This window comes from Xenopus tropicalis, chromosome 5, assembly GCF_000004195.4.
Source record: "Xenopus tropicalis strain Nigerian chromosome 5, UCB_Xtro_10.0, whole genome shotgun sequence".
In the NCBI taxonomy this organism is placed as follows: Eukaryota; Metazoa; Chordata; class Amphibia; order Anura; family Pipidae; genus Xenopus; species Xenopus tropicalis.
Window position 1 is genome coordinate 11,870,091 of NC_030681.2, and position 21,014 is coordinate 11,891,104.

At 41.3% G+C, this 21,014-nt stretch overlaps 1 protein-coding gene across 4 annotated transcripts in view; it reads left to right on the plus strand.

Annotated features, from left to right (window-relative positions):
* gpatch2 (G-patch domain containing 2) overlaps window positions 1-21,014 on the plus strand; it is an 86,337-nt gene that overhangs the window by 36,696 nt on the left and 28,627 nt on the right. For all 4 annotated transcript variants that reach the window (XM_002936022.5, XM_004914788.4, XM_018094111.2 and 1 more), the window contains exons 6-8: window positions 10,030-10,097; window positions 13,707-13,746; window positions 16,560-16,624. In XM_002936022.5, the coding sequence (XP_002936068.3) occupies window positions 10,030-10,097; window positions 13,707-13,746; window positions 16,560-16,624 (173 nt within the window). The remainder of the gene's footprint in view (window positions 1-10,029; window positions 10,098-13,706; window positions 13,747-16,559; window positions 16,625-21,014) is intronic.

Sequence of the window (21,014 nt, forward strand, 5' to 3'; positions counted from 1 at the left end):
GCTTATGGAAGATCATACCACATTGAGAGCAAACCAGACAACCATGGGCTCAACTCAAATCAACATGTTTATTGGGTTTTCTCAAGTGCCTTTATAGATTTGACTGATCAGCCCATCCTCGTGTGGGGCCAAATTGTATCATTGCCCAAGGTCTGTTGGATCTATGCACAGTGTAGCAGCCTGAGTGACGGAGCTAGCCATAAAGCATTCATAAGTAATTCGGCCATATTTCACGTGGACATCCCACAAGTGGTGCTCAATATTATAAACAAAGCATTGTTATCCACTGGCATCATTCCCGATGCATCGAACCTCTCCCGATAGTGCGCGCTATAAAACCTTCCCTAAGTACATAAAGGCTCTGATCGTTAGAATTTTTATTACCAGTGACACATACAGATCCGCAAATTGCCTTGTTTCAGATTTATTATGTATTACTCTAGAAATTCTATAAAGATCAAAGAACTGATTACAACGTTGACCTTTTCATTAACTCATCTGAATTTAAATTTGAGTGTTTGATTTGGGAAAATAAGTCCATTTATCATAGGTCTGCTACTGAGGGGATTGCGCCGTCCTGATTGGAGGGGCCGAGACCACATGTGTTTATCGAGCTCCAGCTGGAAAATTGTTTGTAGGACAAGGGGAACAAAAGTTCGACCTGCTGTACTGCTGCAGTACCAGCCAATGTGACTCTGGGCAGATTTCACTTTCTGCTTGCCTAGTCCCATACGGACTATACCGACCTACTGGATAAACCAACAACTCCTCTTCAACATATGCTCTGTCCACGTTTAATAAATACTTGCATTGAATATAAATGAATAGTAATTTGCTACAAGGAGATATCTCTATATCTGCCCATGTTGTGCCGTAATTCCTAATTAAACGGACATATTTAACAGCTTTATTTGCTACACAAAAATATCTCAATTACATATGGGACGGATGGCCCCCTACTGTAACTATTAGAGTATCCAAAGTTGCAGATGATTTCCGTGATCCTATGCAAGTACATTGCCTCGGGTCTTTTGCCTTTCTACACAATGGGAAGGTGACCTCTATTATTCTTATACCACTTAGTGGGGGGTTCTGTTATTTCTTGCCATGGAAGAGTGATGTCACAAGTGTTAGATTATAGTCACCTGTTAAAATAAATTACTTTATACTCCGCTGTTTAATTATAGTCAATATGATAATTTCAGAGTAGAACTAGAGTATGTGGTCCCTGTAGTGGCATAGTATATCCAGTATGTTATTAAAATACAGGTATGGGACCCCTTATCTGGAAACCAGATAATAATAAAAAAAAAGCCTTGTACTTGATCCCAACTAAGATATAATTACCCCTTATTGGGGCAGAACAGCCCTATTGGGTTTATTTAATGGTTAAATGATTCCCTTTTCTCTGTAATAATAAAACAGTACCTGTACTTGATCCCAACTAAGATATAATTACCCCTTATTGGGGCAGAACAGCCCTATTGGGTTTATTTAATGGTTAAATGATTCCCTTTTCTCTGTAATAATAAAACAGTACCTGTACTTGATCCCAACTAAGATATAATTACCCCTTATTGGGGGCAGAACAGCCCTATTGGGTTTATTTCATGGTTAAATGATTCCCTTTTCTCTGTAATAATAAAACAGTACCTGTACTTGATCCCAACTAAGATATAATTACCCCTTATTGGGGCAGAACAGCCCTATTGGGTTTATTTAATGGTTAAATGATTCCCTTTTCTCTGTAATAATAAAACAGTACCTGTACTTGATCCCAACTAAGATATAATTACCCCTTATTGGGGGCAGAACAGCCCTATTGGGTTTATTTCATGGTTAAATGATTCCCTTTTCTCTGTAATAATAAAACAGTACCTGTACTTGATCCCAACTAAGATATAATTACCCCTTATTGGGGCAGAACCGTCCTGTTGGGTTTATTTAATGGTTAAATGATTCCCTTTTCTCTGTAATAATAAAACAGTACCTGTACTTGATCCCAACTAAGATATAATTACCCCTTATTGGGGCAGAACCGTCCTGTTGGGTTTATTTAATGGTTAAATGATTCCCTTTTCTCTGTAATAATAAAACGGTACCTGTACTTGATCCCAACTAAGATATAATTACCCCTTATTGAAGCCAAAACAATCCTATTTGGTTTAATGAATGTTTAAATAATTTTTTCAGTTTTCTTAAGGTAGGAGTTCTGTATTACGGAAAGACCCCTTATCAGGAAAACCCCAGGTCCCGAGCATTCTGGATAATAGGTCCTTTACCTGTACAGGTATAAATCCTTGGGTTTTCTTCCTTTTGGAACACACAATAGTCCGTGCTGTTTAAATGATAGGGAATGGTGAGTATAGGAAATGAGTAAGATAGAGCAGTATATCTGCAGGTATCTATGGCCTGTATCTACAGAGAAGGACATCCATTCTTTCCATTGATATCTATGGGTCTGTGTGTTTGTGTCAGGTGTGTGTATGAACAATAAAGTGCCTACACTGGGCCTGACATCTTGCCGGCCGGGTATTTTATCATTCTCTTGTATCCAGAGACAATTCAATGGAAAGCCGAGGCAGGCAGAAACTGAATTTGATTTCTGGTGTGAAATAAGCTTTCCTTGTCGCTTGAAATGCGGTGACTCCAAACTGTCAAAAGACTTCTGACAGCTGGTAAGATGGACGGCTGTTACAGCAAAAGCTAATATTGTGCCTGCTCTTTGGGCTTGTGTCAGGCTTACAGACTGCCTGGCCCTGTCTGATTGGGTTTGGTACATATACAACCCTTCTTCACTCATATAAAGCTCATCTTCACTCATATAAAGCTCATCTTGCTTCGGTTTCTCCCAGATATTGCTAATTGTCGCTGTAGCAAACCTTAGTTTTATTAGATAATGTCTAATTAATGCATCTATTAGACAAATGGAAAAAACATAAAGGTATAGGTGCCCTTTAGCCCTTTAAAGGACATGTCAACCCTAAAAATATTATTTTTTTTCCTAATAAAAAAAAACATAATTCCAAGCAACTTTGCAACGTGAATGTAATAAAATTTTTTAGTGCTTTAGGGCTTTGGCACACGGGGGAGATTAGTCGGCGCGGCCATTTGCCGAAGTTGCCTTGAGAGGAAACTTCCGCAACTTCGGCAAATTGCTGCGTATGCCATCCCACTGGCGATTTACATTCTCGCCTTTGGGATGGCATTTCGGGGAGATTAGTCGCCCGCGACAAGGGAGATCTGTCGCGCGGCGACTAATCTCCCCGTCTGTCACAGCCCTAAAAGTTATGTGTAAATGTAATTGCTATTGAAAGCAGCATTTGCTGGACTCCTGGTTGTTACTTTTTAAACAATGGTGCAAAGGTCGGTCTCCTCCAGCGAGTCGGGTCTGTCAGGCTGCTGCCTTGTGTTACATTGTTTCAGTCAGAAAAGGACTGGCAAACACTACTTCTAATAGCAATTACATATACAAATAAGTCAAAAACTCATTACAGGTTTGTAATGAATGTATATTGCAAAGTTGCTTATAATTACATTTTTCTTCTGTTAGGCAAAACAATATATTTTTGGTTTACTTGTCCTTTAAAATAAAATGTGACATAGATGATTCTGAATAACTATTAAGGCTGTAGAGCAGTGTGTGTATGTATAATACACATAAATGTATGTATACACGGAGCTGGAGAGGAATTGAGCACAAAGTAAATGTTGGAAGTGTGAATGAGGACATTGCTTGAAAGCTGCTCCACGCGGTGTATTTTTCAGGCTAATAATCAGGGCTTACTCTGGGTCACTGTGTCATATCCCAGTGGTGTCTGCTCAGATAGAGGGTTATCTCATATGTCAGCTAAATAACCCTGTGAACAATTTTTTGAGCAAGCGAGATAATGGGGCTGAATGCCGAAGTAGAGGGAAGGAGTCTCCAGATACTGTGAGCATTTCAGCACAAAAGGATATTGTATAAATGCACCGGTCTCGGCATTAGGAGGGATGTTAAATGGCACTCAGCCGCAGTGGGAGGGGCAGGGGAAGAGAAAATGCACAGTATCCATAATCAAATCAAAATAATCAAAAAAAATGCAAAGATAAGATACAAAGTATTGCTGCTTTACACAAATGTTGCACTGTAAGTGTGTATCTGTAACTTTTATTATAAGGCTAAAACCTTCTGCTCTAGGCTTTAGAGTATCAGGGCATTACTTACTGTGTGCTGCCATATTGCTTGCCCTGCTACGCAGGGTGTGCTGGAAACATATCTGTATTTTATATACAACTCATTTGTCCATCAGCCCCATATTTGTTCCGAGGGCACATTGCCCTTTAACTGCATGTAATTACTTTTATTTGCAGCTGTTGTTGCAACTGATATGCCTTTCATAGGTTGCTGGGAGTTGAACGGCCTGTCCTGAGTTGCTGGGAGTTCTAGTTTAGAGCCTGTCATGGGATGCTTAGAGCTGTACATCAGGGCTTTCATGGGATGCTAGGTACCGTAGGTTAGTGCCTGTAATGGAGTGGGGGTTTTGTCTTGGGATACAAGGACTTATCATGGAATGCTGGGAGCTGTCGTGGGGTGCTGGGAGCTGTCATTGGGTGCTGAGAGCTAAGCTGTTGTGGGGTACTGGGAGCTGTCATTGGGTGCTGAGAGCTGAGCTGTTGTGGGGTACTGGGAGCTGTCATTGGGTGCTGAGAGCTGAGCTGTTGTGGGGTACTGGGAGCTGTCATGAGGTGCTGAGAGCTGAGCTGTCGTGGGGTACTGGGAGCTATCATTGGGTGTTGAGAGCTGAGCTCTCATGGGGTGCTGAGAGCTGAGCTGTCGTGGGGTACTGGGAGCTATCATTTGGTGTTGAGAGCTGAGCTCTCATGGGGTGCTGAGAGCTGAGCTGTCGTGGGGTACTGGGAGCTGTCGTGGGGTACTGGGAGCTGTCGTTGGGTGCTGGGAGCTGAGCTGTTGTGTGGTACTGGGAGCTGTCATTGGGTGCTGGGAGGTGAGCTGTTGTGGGATACTGGGAGCTGAGCTGTCGTGAGGTGCTGGGAGCTGTCATAGGGTGCTAAAATCTGTTGTGCCATTCTGCAAGCTGTAGTTTAGAACATTCCATTACATGCTGAGAGCTGTACTTCGGGGTGTTGTCATGGGATGCTTGGAGTTTTCATATAATGCGGGGAGTACAGAGCCTGTCATTGGATGATGGGAGCTGTCAGGGCATGCTGGGAGCTGTAGTTCAGAGCCTGCTATGGAATTCTAGGAGCTATAGTTCAGAGCTGGCCATGGGGTTCTATGAGCTGTAGTTTGGGGACAGCTGGATAGCCACAAGTTAAGATCATGGTTATAGATTGCAAGCTCTTTGGACAGGAGCCTGAAACCTGCATTATATATATTTCTGTATAGTTCTATTCATGGTGATTGCTTTGCTTTGTGTGCTGAAATGATGGTGTGGCTGCTGATCTGCCAGAGAGACAATGTGGTGAGTTGTGTGCATCATTTGGGCAGCCAGTAGGGGCCACTCACAGACTTTGTAAGGGCACAGCCTGTCTGTTTGGCTCTGCTGGAATGTCACTCCGCTCTCCCTGCTCTCTCCCTCCCCTGGCACAGGGTACCCTGCCTGTCACTGACTCTACATGGGCATTTCTATTGCACACACAAACATTATTATTATTCACATGTATCTATACAGCTGCAACATATTCCGCAGCATTATACAGTGGATTTTGCATTTACAAAGGGGAAGAATGTTAAAAGACAGAGGCCATATTCTAGCTAATGCATAACTACAACCCCCAGCATTCTTTGCTGAGCAAACCTTAGGAACATCCGAGGTGCCTCAAAGGATTAATGGCACAGGGCAATGTTTCCAGTCCCAGACCCACACTCCTATATCATTCTATATTATTCTGCATCAGTCAGAAGTTGTGGAAGTCAGAGGAGCAGAGCAGGGAATGTCTGCCTTGCACCCAAGCTCTGTTTTCCCCTGTATAAGTGCCACTGTGCCATGTATCTTCCTGACATGGAATCAAACATGTAATAAACAAGAGACTGCCTGCCTGGTCAAGGAGATCTGCAGTGCTGTCTGTGCAGCTCTCATTAATCCTGCAATGAGACCGCTCGGAGAAGTTAATGTATCCCGCATCCTGGGCTGCTTTGGTGACTAATGATGAGATCATGGAAAGGCCAGAGATGATGCAGGCGAGTGCGCGAGGAAGCTCTCGCTCTATGGCTGCGCACTCCTGCCGGTCCCTATAGGAAAGGACCACCCCCACTGCAGAGAGAAGGTAATTCATTCTCACTTGTACTGCCTTGTCTCTGGCACTCTCCCGAGAGCAGCCTACTAATGGCTTTTTCACTGGGGATGGTATTGTTCTATTGCACACAACTTCTCCATGTGTCCATCTCTTAACTTTCAAGGTTGTTTATGGGTATTCTTAGTAAGATTCCGCAGCTGCCTTGGGAAACGGCATTCTTTCTATAGAACTAAAGGGCCCTTTTTTTTATATATGTGATATGTTGTTCTGTTTAATGGAACAGCTTACATTCCATTAAGTGTTTGATTCGTAGCAATGCTCCTAAGGAAAAATCTAGCAAACAAAAAGACACACCACTCCCATTTTAAGTAAATACTAACTAATACGCATTTTAAAGAAAATATCAAAACTAAATAGATTGGAGCTGTTAATGGAAAACAATTTCTTCTATATCGATCCTCACTCGGACGGGTCAAGTCTCATGTAAATAGAGCAACATTCACCAAGGCCAACTTCCAAGCAGTGATGGAGGCCAGTCTGCAGGCTATGATTAAAGTTGGTCATTCACGGTAAGATTTGCTCATTTGGTGAGGTTGCCTAAAGGTGGGCGATATCGGGCTAATCAGATATCAGTCGGGAAGGCCCATTGAGGGTGCCCATATAAGCTGCCAAATTGGTCTGAGGAATCGGCAGCTGAAAGCTGCCCATGTATGGCCACCTTTAGTCCCAATCTGGCCCCACTAGGGTGGCTAAGAGTTTTTGCTTGGTGGGAACAATGGCTGTAGTTAAATTTGCCTACTTGGTCTAGTTACTCCTGAAAACCCATGCTGAAGGCCACTAACAGAAAGTAGTAACAGTAGTGTCTTTATGTTTGTAACTTGTTATGCCAAATGTTGGGCCTCAATGGGGGAAGCTTGAACTGAGTAAGTCTGAAAACTTCTCAGAGACTTGCCTTAATAAACATATAGAAATCTAGAAATGAGATCTAGAAACCACCAGAGAAGCCAGGCTCCAAGCTGAGATCTGCAAACCCCCAGAGAAGCCAGGCTCCAAGCTGAGATCTACAAACCACCAGAGAAGCCAGGCTCCAAGCTGAGATCTACAAACCACCAGAGAAGCCAGGCTCCAAGCTGAGATCTACAAACCACCAGAGAAGCCAGGCTCCAAGCTGAGATCTACAAACCACCAGAGAAGCCAGGCTCCAAGCTGAGATCTACAAACCACCAGAGAAGCCAGGCTCTAAGCTGAGATCTACAAACCACCAGAGAAGCCAGGCTCCAAGCTGAGATCTACAAACCACCAGAGAAGCCAGGCTCTAAGCTGAGATCTACAAACCACCAGAGAAGCCAGGCTCCAAGCTGAGATCTACAAACCACCAGAGAAGCCAGGCTCCAAGCTGAGATCTACAAACCACCAGAGAAGCCAGGCTCCAAGCTGAGATCTACAAACCACCAGAGAAGCCAGGCTCCAAGCTGAGATCTACAAACCACCAGAGAAGCCAGGCTCCAAGCTGAGATCTACAAACCACCAGAGAAGCCAGGCTCCAAGCTGAGATCTACAAACCACCAGAGAAGCCACGCTCCAAGCTGAGATCTACAAACCACCAGAGAAGCCAGGCTCCAAGCTGAGATCTACAAACCACCAGAGAAACCAGGCTCCAAGCTGAGATCTACAAACCACCAGAGAAGCCAGGCTTAGGGCCTGGAATTCGGCAGAATCCCTCAGAGGGGGTTCAGCCGAACCCAAAAAAGTGGGTTCGGTGCATCCCTACTTTAAAGAAAATCTATACCCTCAGAATGAATACTTAACCAACAGTTTATATTGTTAAGTGACCTATTAAAGAATCTTAGAAAACTGGAATATATATACAGTATATCAGTAAATATTGCCCTTTTACATCCTTTCCCTTGAGCCGCCATTTAGTGATGGGCTGTGTGCTCCCTCAGAGATCAGCTGACAGGAAGTGATGCAGCTCTAACTGTAACAGGAAGTAGTGTGGGAGCAAAAGGCAGAACTCTGCCCATTCATTGGCTGATGGGGCCTAGCATGTATGTGTGCCTTGGCTTGTTTGTGTGCACTGTGAATCCTATGATCCCATGGGGCGGTCCTTAATTCTTAAAATTGCAGTTTTCTATTTAGGATTACCCAATAGCACATACTACTAAAAAAAGGATACTTATATGAAAATGGTTTATTTAGATGTAGCAGGGTTTTACATATGAGCTGTTTATGCAATATATTTATATTGAGACCTACATTGTTTGGGGGTATATTTACATAGCAGGCTGTTAGTGGTAATGCCAGTTTGCACTGCTGGGACCCCTCTGGCATGAGCGCCTGTATCGCGCCCACCAAGCCACCCTGTGATTGGAACTCTCTTTCCCATTAGAAAAGGGCTGCGAGTAAACAAGCAATTTTAAGGCAGAAAATAGCTTCTGCTTCTGTCAACACAATGTTTATTTTCTCTCTCAGATAAAAAGTTCAGTTTTCTGATATTTGTATCAAGATAAGTCAGTAAACAAGATTAATATAGTGTGGAACGGGTTGTCAGCAGCCCGAGCTAAGGAAATAAGTTGCCTGTACTGTGAGCATTCTGTAAACTGAATAAAAATGTCAGCTCCACCATGAGATAATGTGATCATGGTCCCGTAACAAAGCGTGACATGGGCCCTGGCTACTAGTGTCCTCCTAGGCGCCATGTAGAGAATGGATTACTGTATTGCACAGGCACCCGTAGCACTGCCATGGAAAGCTCATCTGGGGATTAAAGGGGATGTAAACCCAAAAAAATACAAATATGTCTAATGAAAGATGGTTCTAAGCAGCTTTCCAATATACAATCAGAAGTGTTTAGCGTTTAATATTTTGTCAATGCCAAAAGCAGCATCATTTAACCATTAAATAAACCCAATAGGGCTGTTCTGCCCCCAATAAGGGGTAATTATATCTTAGTTGGGATCAAGTACAGGTACTGTTTTATTATTACAGAGAAAAGGGAATCATTTAACCATTAAATAAACCCAATAGGGCTGTTCTGCCCCAATAAGGGGTAATTATATCTTAGTTGGGATCAAGTACAGGTACTGTTTTATTATTACAGAGAAAAGGGAATCATTTAACCATGAAATAAACCCAATAGGGCTGTTCTGCCCCCAATAAGGGGTAATTATATCTTAGTTGGGATCAAGTACAGGTACTGTTTTATTATTACAGAGAAAAGGGAATCATTTAACCATTAAATAAACCCAATAGGGCTGTTCTGCCCCCAATAAGGGGTAATTATATCTTAGTTGGGATCACGTACAGGTACTGTTTTATTATTACAGAGAAAAGGGAATCATTTAACCATTTAATAAACCCAATAGGACTGTTCTGCCCCCAATAAGGGGTAATTATATCTTATTTGGGATCAAGTACAGGTACAGGTGCACCTAACATTTACCTTTGCTTCTCCTTTAAACTATAATTAGTAAAGGAGGTCTTTGATTGGCTCCTATGGGTCACTGCATTTTAGACAGATTTGCCCACTGTGAATAAATGAGGCGCAGTGTTTATAGTAAGCCATGATTTTGTTCAGTATTGGTTTGTTAAATTATAAATAAAGGCATGAAGATTAAGACCATCTCTAATGATAATGACTAGAAAGGTAAAGGTTAAATTCTGCCCCGCATATTTAGCCACCTGAAGCCAAGGGGTAAATATACCATGTATACTTATTGTTGTAGAAGGACAATGTAGAAAGTATCATGTACCTGCAGCTGGTGCTGATGGCCTCTTCTTTCCCAACAGATTGCCAGTCCAGGGGCTAGCAACACCGAGAGGCTGGTCCACTTTAGCCCGGATCCTCATCATCATGAGTGAGTATCTCTATCATTGAGGGCACTGAGTAGCTGCTCAGCTGTGCAATAGGCCTGTTTGCCTTACTACTTCCCCCTATAGGGGTTGTTCACCTTTAATTTAACTTTTACCATGATATAGAGTGATATTCTGAGACAATATGCAGTTGGTTATTCGCCTGCCTGTGTGTATAAGAGGCATTTCGTAAACTGCTTTCGGTACTGCTAATTAATTTTATTGCTATTGAACTGTGCTGTATATGTTATGTAGCCTGCATGTCCCATAAATCAGTACTGTTCCTTTAAGTGCCCTGGGCAGCTAACAGCCATGTAATTAAGTAATAGGGCTGTACCAAATCTATAATTTTAGTATACAACCAAATACCAAATTTTCCAAATACTGTCCAGATCATATACATATACAAATGTAAACAAAAGGTGCTGGGAATCAGAGCACCAATCCCAGCATGCATTGCATATTGAGCGGGCCAAGCTCTGTTAGGGCTCGTACTGACGAGCATTTGGTTCTGCGCTCCCTTGCGCAGGAATGCAGGTAAGCGCCACTGCAGGGGATCCAAGAATCAAATGCTTGTCAGTACGAGCCCTTAGCTTGCACTAGTGATGTGTGGGCCGGCCCGATACCCGTGGGACCTGCGGGTCGGGCCGGTACGAGCCGACCTCGGCACATCACCTGCGGGATCAAGCTGAGCTCTTCTGCTCACCCTCCCCGCCCACAACCTTACACTGCTGGCAGCTTTCTTCTGGCTTCTTTATTTATAGGCTTGCTCCCGGAAGTCCCACCCCTTTTGTGATGTCATTGCAGGGCGGGGCGGGCATGGGTATATAAATAAAGGAAGAAAGCTGGGTCGGGTTCAGGTTGGGTGCAGGTCGAGAAAATCTTCACCCGCACATCACTAGTTTGCACCTCTGCTAGGGGTAAGCAGTATTTTGGGGCCCTTAGTTACTAAGTTAAGATAAATAGGGATCCACTGAATTCTGGATTCGGTTCGGGATTCAGTCAAGATTCACCCTTTTTCATCAGGATTCTGATTTGACTGAATCAATGCCTTAGGATTCGGTTTGGGATTCGGCAAGATCCGTCGGAGTGGGTTCGGTGCATCCCTACTAAAGGGCGATCTGGTAGTCTGACAGAATGACATCACTAATTTTATAACTGATGACATCACTAAGCACAGTTTATAAGGATATAATTTACAAGATATTCATGGTTCTTGTGTATTATAAAGAGATAATGCAGTTAAGTTAAAAAATAACATTTAAAACCACAGCACTTTTAAACATGTCATTTCATCTTGTGGGACATTGGTTATAGAAATAAAAGCCTGAGTAGTAATAATATTAACGAACGTGGCCCCTGTAATGTCCAGAATAAGCCCCGCCCACCAAACACCCGCAGTGTCGGCATTTCTAACATACAATCCGCTTTCATTCTTTTAATGTGTCAGAATTTTCTGAACAAATATTGTGTCAATCCCGCAATCCTATAAGAGGTATCGATTCAGGGGCGGAAAGTGGGTCACATGACGTTTTCATAAATCTGTTTTGAAAACTGGTGGTTTTTTTTTTCTTTTTATTTTGTTTTATTGCTTTATTGTTATCTGTCCTTTGGGGCTGTTAATTTTATGCAAAAGGTCAGAGCACTTTACATCCAGTACAAATATAGCCAGTTCAGTGGTTAAATGCAGGAGCAATTAATTATGCCGTGCGTTGGAATAAGATACGGTTGACTGGGGAAATAATGTGGATGTCAGACTCGGAGTTTCACAAAGCGTTTGACTAGGTTCTGCATCTGAGATTAATGGCCGGCATCAATTCTCATGAACTTACATCTATAACAAAGAGCCTTTTTTGGTAACTGGCTTATAGCAGGGAATCTGTTATACAGGGAAAATGGCGGGGGGTTAAGGCTTCCATAGGGCTAATATCTACCCCTGGGTAAGTCTTCTCAAACTTATCTGCTGAGTCCTAACAGGCTTTTAATGCCCCTTCTGTCTCCACTAACTCCATCCATCCCATAAGGGGCTCTTCAGTATTGGTGGCCCTTCTAAATAGATTATTTGTGGTCATTTATTCTTAGCTTTTTGTTTAGCAGCTTTCCAATATTAAATTTTAGCAGCTATCCGGTTGCTACAGTCCACATTACCCTAACAACCAGGCAGTAGTTTGAATTGGGAACTGGAAGATAATTAGGGTAAGGCCTAAATAGAAAGATAAGTAATAAGAAGTAACAATAACAATACAGGTATCTGACCCCTTATCTGGAAACCCGTTATCCGGAAAGCTCCGAATTACAGAAAGACCATCTCCCATAGACTCCATTTTAATTAAATAATGCAGAATTTTAAAACTGATTTCCTTTTTCTCTGCAGACTTAAGGTATAGAGATCCAAATTACAGAAAGACCCCTTATCTGGAATACCCTTGGTCCTGAGCATTCTGGATAACGGGTCCTATACCTGTACAATTGTAACCTCACAGAGCAATAGTTTTTGGCTTTCGGGGTCAGTGACCCCCGTTTGAAAGGTGGAAAGCAAATCATTCAAAAACTATATTGGATAAAATACAAAGACCAATTAAAAAGGCGCTAAGAATTGACCATTCTAAGGGGTATATTTAGCATGCTGTGTAAAAAGTGGAGTGAAGCATTACCGGTGATGTTGCCCAGGGCAACCAATTAGCAATTAGAATTCAACAGTTAGAAAACATAGCATCTGATTGGCTGCTATGAGCAACATCACCAGAAATGTTTTACTCCACACAGCATGATAAATAAATGTTGCTACTCTTCAAAATATTAATGTATATTCAGAGTCAATATATAAATATACACCAATGGGATTTTTTTAGGATGAGGGCCACGGGGCCCTGAGACGTTCATGCCGTGCTAGATTCCATGCTAAAAACATGGGCAGAACATATTCATATTGGGCATGTAACAGACGGCGAGGCAAACATAATCTTCGCCTGTTATGAGCCTCAGTGTTTGACTTGATTACAAATCCAATAAATGTTAGTCGTTTGGGCTGCACTTTTACATGATTGCAAATCCAATACATAAGGCTAAATGGAGAGCAGTCTTTTAATCTTTACTAGTTTAAAGCTTGTTCTAATGCGAGATACCGTTAGAGAGAGAGAGCCAACGCCATTAGGATTAAAGGGGAAACATAATGGGTTTGAGGTTCAAGAGGCATATGCTTTATTTCGAATCAAGGGGCAAGTAAAGCTGAATTTCAGAGGGTAAACATTTTTGAGAGTGGCCATAATGGCCCAACAGATCCTTGTTCAGTATAAATTACATTATGTAAGTAGCTATTGTGTATTTGTATCACTGAGCCAAACGTTCAGCAGTGCAAAATCCATAACAAATTGAGATAAACTTCCATTTTCTTTAGAATATAATTGTCTACATAATACCGAAAGTGCATTTAATGGTGAAGGACACAAGCGCACCGACAACATACTAAGTGGCGTGCATTCTGCGCAGGGAAAGGATATCTGCCAGTCGTGTTGGCTCAGGGAACCCAAAGCACGTGCTGCCCAATCATGTGAGAGCGCACGACTTGCCTGGGTGTCTAATTAACTCTCTAATTTGTTTTATTTTTCTTTCAGTCACTGGTTTAGCCCCGGGGCCAGAAAGGATCACAGCCAGGTATGTTACTATTAACTCTTTCTGTGTGCTCTGATGGTGGAACTGGAGCAGTTTGTTATATAAAGGAGGCTTCCAGTTTAAAGGAAACACTTTAAAGTACAGGTATGGGATCCCTTATCCAGAAAGTTCAGAATTACGGGAAGGTCATCTCCTATAGACTCAATTTTAATCAAATAATTCAGATTTTTAAGAATGGTTTGCTTTTTATCTATAATAATAAAAAAGTACCTTGTAATTGATCCCAACTAAGATATAATTACCCCTTATTGGGGGCAGAGCAGCCCTATTGGGTTTATTTCATGGTTAAATTATTCCCTTTTCTCTGAAATAATAAAACAGTACCTGTACTTGATCTCAACTAAGATATAATTACCCCTTATTGGGGGCAGAGCAGCCCTATTGGGTTTATTTAATGGTTAAATTATTCCCTTTTCTCTGAAATAATAAAACAGTACCTGTACTTGATCTCAACTAAGATATAATTACCCCTTATTGGGGGCAGAACAGCCCTATTGGGTTTATTTAATGGTTAAATGATTCCCTTTTCTCTGTAATAATAAAACAGTACCTGTACTTGATCCCAACTAAGATATAATTACCCCTTATTGGGGCAGAACAGCCCTATTGGGTTTATTTCATGGTTAAATGATTCCCTTTTCTCTGTAATAATAAAACAGTACCTGTACTTGATCCCAACTAAGATATAATTACCCCTTATTGGGGGCAGAACAGCCCTATTGGGTTTATTTAATGGTTAAATGATTCCCTTTTCTCTGTAATAATAAAACAGTACCTGTACTTGATCCCAACTAAGATATAATTACCCCTTATTGGGGGCAGAACAGCCCTATTGGGTTTATTTAATGGTTAAATGATTCCCTTTTCTCTGTAATAATAAAACAGTACCTGTACTTGATCCCAACTAAGATATAATTACCCCCTTATATGGGAGGAGGCCTTCCTGTAATTTTGAACTTTCTTTATAACAGGTTTCCAGGTAGTGGATTCCATACCTTTAATATTTTTAAGGGGAAGGAGCTATTCTTCCAAAGCAAGAGTATTTTCCACCTATTTTACCTTCTGGTAGGATGAGGCCCACATTGCGCTGTATGATAGACTAAGCAAGCACTGTAAGGCCATTACAGCAGTCTGACTGCAGAGAGTCCGTAGATATAAGAGCACATTTGCTTGGAAGCAAAAGCAGACAAAACCTTTTTATTCATGACCAGCGGAGTGCACTAGATTCACATTGAAATAGAACATGTTATATTGTATTTTGCCAATTTAGAGACATATCTTTAGTTATATTTGGCTTAGGGATGTCAGATTATGTGATGCACCAAATCCATAAATTTTGGATCCGGCTAAAATATTGCCAAGAGTTTTGCCCGCTAGTGGCTAACTTAACTAGTGGCTTCATTTTTAATTAGTTGCTTGGTAGAACTTTGCATCGGAGCAGGTCAAAGGGGGGTTGTAAGTTTAATATGCTGGAGATGGTATGTCACAGGATCTAGGGGGGCCTGTAAATCTAATGTGTTGGCAGTGGGATGAAACAGGAACCTGGGGGCCTGTAAGTCTGACTTGTATTGCATTAGCTCACAGAAGTTGAAGTCTTACTTAAATAATGAATCTGAGTTTCCCACCAATTCTTTTATCCATTCCCTTTTATTATCTGTGGTTTGTTTCAGTTCACCCAACTTCTTTCTGGCATTTAGTGTCCAAAAAAAAACATTTAAACCCAGCTAAGTGAACCTCTAAAACACATGTTTCTCTTGCTGGCTTACTGTCTGTACTTACTGATTAATAACTTAATCAAGTCATTTATTTGTGATAGTATGGTCAATAACCCAGTCCTCTGGCTGTTCCTTCGGGTACAGTTAATTAAGGAGGGGCACTGAAAAATTGAAACTATGCGGGTTGTTTTTTTTCTGGGAAAAAAGATTCCACCAATATTGGTGCAAACCTAAACCAAAAAAATAACTCTTAGTTCCTTACACTGTCTTGCTTGTTATTGTACTGCATATTCTAGGTACAGGTATGGGATCCGTTATCTGGAAACCCATTATCCAGAAAGCTCCGAATTACGGAAAGCCTGTCACCCATAGACCAATCCAATAATTCAGATTTTTAAAATGTCTTTCCTTTTTCTCTGTCATTGGGTTTATTTCATGTTTAAATGATTCTCTTTTCTCTGTAATAATAAAACAGTACCTGTACTTGATCCCAACTAAGATATAATTACCCCTTATTGGGGGCAGAACAGCCCTATTGGGTTTATTTCATGGTTAAATGATTCCCTTTTCTCTGTAATAATAAAACAGTACCTGTACTTGATCCCAACTAAGATATAATTACCCCTTATTGGGGCAGAACAGTCCTATTGGGTTTATTTAATGGTTAAATGATTCCCTTTTCTCTGTAATAATAAAACAGTACCTGTACTTGATCCCAACTAAGATATAATTACCCCTTATTGGGGCAGAACAGCCCTATTGGGTTTATTTAATGGTTAAATGATTCCCTTTTCTCTGTAATAATAAAACAGTACCTGTACTTGATCCCAACTAAGATATAATTACCCCTTATTGGGGGCAGAACAGTCCTATTGGGTTTAATTAGTGTTTTATTGGGTTTTTTTTTGGTAGACTTAAGTTATGGAGATCCAAATTACAGAGACCCCTTATTCAGAATAAAAACATAGTTTTCAGGAAATGTTAATGGATCATTTTATTCATCCTCTGTAGATCTCTTGATTAGAATCATTGACGATATATTTTGAATTGATAATTACTAATTTCTTCTCTCATGTACAGCTTTTACGAGATAATCGTTCCGACCGAGGCCATAAGAAAAACTGCTCCGTGAAAACAGCCAGCCGGTAAGTTTCTCCACCACAGTTTGATTCATCATGCCAAAAGCTGACCCTCCTAACACAATAAGGATTTTTAATATATATAATATATATATATATATATATATATATATATAATATATATATATAATGTATATAGTATAGACTTAGTTCTCCTTTTTATATATTCTGTATCGCCTTCTGATTATATTTAGGCCTTTCTAGGAAGCAGTTTTGCACACCCTAAAAGACCCCCAGTGTTTCAGCCAGACCGGAATTCTGACTCGTTAGACTTCTAGAATTTGCAACCATAAGGGGCAGGAATACTTGTACGTGATAGGAAGGAGGAATAAGGAGTACCGTCACTTTAAATATTGCAGATTCTTTTCAGCCGCAAACACTTTTTATTTTAATGACAATAATAAAGGGAATATAAAGCGCTGCTAACGACATGGATTTGAAGTAGCTCCTAATATCAGAGAGGAGACAGACGTTGCATGACCCTGCTTTGGTACGTGTCATCTGCTGTTTGGGAAATGGTCCTAATTTTCAGTACAAACATATCTATTTGTCACCGTTGCGAGTTTGCCAAAAATAAATGAAACCATTAATTACTACATTTTTGAGCAGCTGCTAATAAATTGGGATTTAAAAAAAAAAAAATAAGCATTAGATTGTTGGTTAAATTGACATCGCAATTAGTGAGAAAGTGAGTATATAAGCCAATTAAACATAAAAAGTGAAGAAGAAAAAAGAAATAGTTTAATAAGTACAAAGAGATGTTAATCTTATTTTAAAGGGGAAGTAAAGGCTTTTCGCTATACCTAAGTATATATTTTTTTTCTGTATTTGGACTATTTAGAAGATATTGGGCAGGTTCCAAATTGAAAGACACTATTTTTCCCCCATTTTACACCCTGCTAACCCCTTTCATCCCCAGCCCATCCCATAACTTGCTAGTCATTCAGATTTGCTAGGGGATATTGGGGTTCTTAGGTTGCAGAGAAGCCCTGTATTTACAGCCTGCAGCATGACCCCAATGCTGTTTGAATAAACAATAAGGGTCACAATTTTTACTATTACCCTATAGCCTACAGTGCCCCTGCCCTATCTGTCATCCTCTTTAAAAGTAGTTCTGCCTGCTGTCAGCAGAGCCAATAGGAAACAAGTAAGAGTAACATCACTATTAGGAGCCGTATATACTCATTTCTGGTTACCATCGCCTGCAAAGAACAGGCAGTTACTGTGAACACTGGAGGGTATCTTCTTAATAGTGCAAAAAATAAGGTCTTATAAAATCCCCAAGCTTCCTGGCAAGGTTTAGTTCCCCTTTAATGTTCCTTTCTTATGGTGGAAAGTACGAAAAACCAAGTATATTGCTCTCCGCAAGGTCTGTGTCGATCGAAATACCCATCCCCATTGGCATCTGAATCCCCTGTGAATGAAAAATGTCCATCTGGGGGCAGATACCGCTGCCGGAGTGTGAGAGTTGCTCAAGATCCCAGAAGTTAAGGAGGCTATACACAGGCAGATTTTATCTACCAACTCAAGTTCTTTAGACCAATGCTTGTGTATTGGGGCCCCCAACAAACCTCCCTGATCAATATCTGGGCAAAAAAAGGGCAGGTATTGATTGGGCAGGTTTGATTTTTGGCTCATTGATGCAGTCTTTGGTCTGACGACTCCTACACTAGTTGTTGTTATTCGATCATTTTGCCCTAGGGGCAAACAATGGAATTAGCCCAATACCGCCCAATTTAGGGCCATGGCAGACGGGGAGATTAGTCGCCGCGCAACAAATCTCCTCGATATGCCATCCCACCGGCTAGAATGTAAATTGCCGGTTGGGATGACATACGTGGCGCAAAAATCACCGAAGTTACCTCTCAAGGCACCTTCCACGATTTAGGCAAATCACCGCACCGCGTATGCCATCCCACCGGCGCTTTACATTCTAGCCGGTGGGATGGCATTTTGGGGAGATTTTTGCGGGCGGCTAATCTCCCCAACTGTCACGGCCCTTAGATGGGCATATTGACCAAACGAGCGGATCTTTACATGTATGGGCACCTTTAGTTTTTAGTATGCAACAGGAGGTCCTACAGATGTTGGTGAACTACACACAGCAACTACAGTGAGTGCAGTTCTTTTCTCCCAAGTTTGCTTCCTAGCAATTCTGTTTCTGTTAATCAATGACTACAGGGGGGCAGGACTCTGATTTATATTGTTTTGTGTACGGCACCCCATATATTAGGTTTCCTTTGTTTCCATTTGGAATCAGAATCTGATCAGTTTCAAGTTGCTCTCCATTATATCCCACTAAATTACCATAATTCAACAGATGTTGATATTTTAATGTTTTCTGGCATTCAAATGTTGGACAGCTGTCTCGAGCTTAGGGAGAAAGCAAACATTTATTGCTAAATGCTGAACATATGCTTAAATAACTAATTAGAGGCAAGACAAAAACAATGCATTATCCTTTGTAAGGACGGTGAGGCTCCGGTGCCAAGTTCTTGGGAATGTTTTGGTTCCCAATTACAGCCCAGGACTCTCTAGAGGGAGCCAGTTGGAAAGGCAGGATAAATCACTGAAGAGGCAGGACAAAAGCCTCGTGTCATGGCAAAGGCAGACAGTAGTTGGGACCGGATCCATCACCCTGCATATTCATCTCATGTCACCACGTTCGCTTTAGCAGGATACCAAGTAAGCTTTCATGGCTACTACTGGACTGTTATTATGGACAATGCAATGCTCTGTTTTCTAAAGGGAAAGTTAAGCTTAGAACTGTTTGCTCCACATTTCCACCAATTTATTTACTTTTACTTTTTCAGAAGATGCATAATTTTTTCAAGATTCAGATGAACTCCATCTCTTTTTGAAGGACTGGAATTACTCTGAATCCATTCCTAATCCTTCTAAACAAGCCTTTCCCCCACCCAAGACATCCCTGTAATTCACACTCTTCAGTGTCATATTCTCTTGGCATCTGCCAATCTGATGCAGAATTGGTTACCCCTGGAACTATAGCAGGGTGTCTGTTACCCCACCGTTTCTATATATCTGTAACCTTGTTATGGGCTAAGGGGGCCCAGCCTGAAGGCCAGTTAGGGGGGGATTTGGGGTGAGTGCTTATTTGTGCCCTGGGTACCCCTGGAACTATAGCAGGGTGACTGTTACCCCAATGTTTCTATATATCTGTAACCTTGTTATGGGCTAAGGGGGCCCAGCCTGAAGGCCAGTTAGGGGGGGATTTGGGGTGAGTGCTTATTTGTGCCCTGGGTACCCCTGGAACTATAGCAGGGTGACTGTTACCCCAATGTTTCTATATATCTGTAACCTTGTTATGGGCTAAGGGGGCCCAGCCTGAAGGCCAGTTAGGGGGGGATTTGGGGTGAGTGCTTATTTGTGCCCTGGGTACCCCTGGAACTATCAGGGTGACTGTTACCCCAATGTTTCTATATATCTGTAACCTTGTTATGAGCTAAGGGGGCCCAGCCTGAAGGTGTGTGTGTATATGTATGTATATATATGTATATATATATATATATATATATATATATATATGTATATGTATATATATATATATATATATATATATATATATATATTTATTATTATTATTATTATTATTATATATTTTTTTTTTAATCTTTCCTATACGTTAGGGCATGGGCTATAGTTATCAATCTCTCTGTCAGTGTACATTAGCTATTTTCTGTGCTTGTTGCTATAGAAGGTCAGGTGAGTGGCATTCAGTTAATGTGTAAAGTAGCCCAAGGCATATACAGTGCTTTGTACTTGTTATAAATGATGATACAATTTTGTACAAATGATCTATTATCCAGAATGCTTGGGACCTGGGGTTTTCTGGATAAGGGATCCTTTCTGTTATTTGGATTACCATACCATAAGTCTGCCAAAAATCATTTTAACATTAAATAAACCCAACCAATTGTTTTGCCACCAATATTGATTGTGACGCCAGCGGTGGGCAGGTCGGGCGCAGGGCTATAAATAGAGGGGATTAGCCAGGTTGGGTAGGGTTCCGGCTGGGAGTGGGCGGGTTAGGGTCGGGGTTTGGGGTCCAGCGCATCACTGGTTACCAGTACAGCAAATTGCCATGGACCTTGCAAGTTCTGGTACTGTGATTGGTGGATTATTATCATACGGCTGCTTTACATCTGGATTTGCACAGAAGCCCTATGACAGTAACTAAAGTTTCCCATGTGTTGTTAAAGTAATTCAAGCAGTAATTGCTATTATCAGCTAGTAAACAACTAGTTCCATGCAGCGGGGCAGGAAGCGATGTTGGCTCCACTTCATGTGAGTAATTTGAGGAACGGCCATCAGTGCAGGGGTTAAATGATTTAAGCGATCGCTCCAGCTGAATTTCAGCCAGACTCCTCCTCGTCTG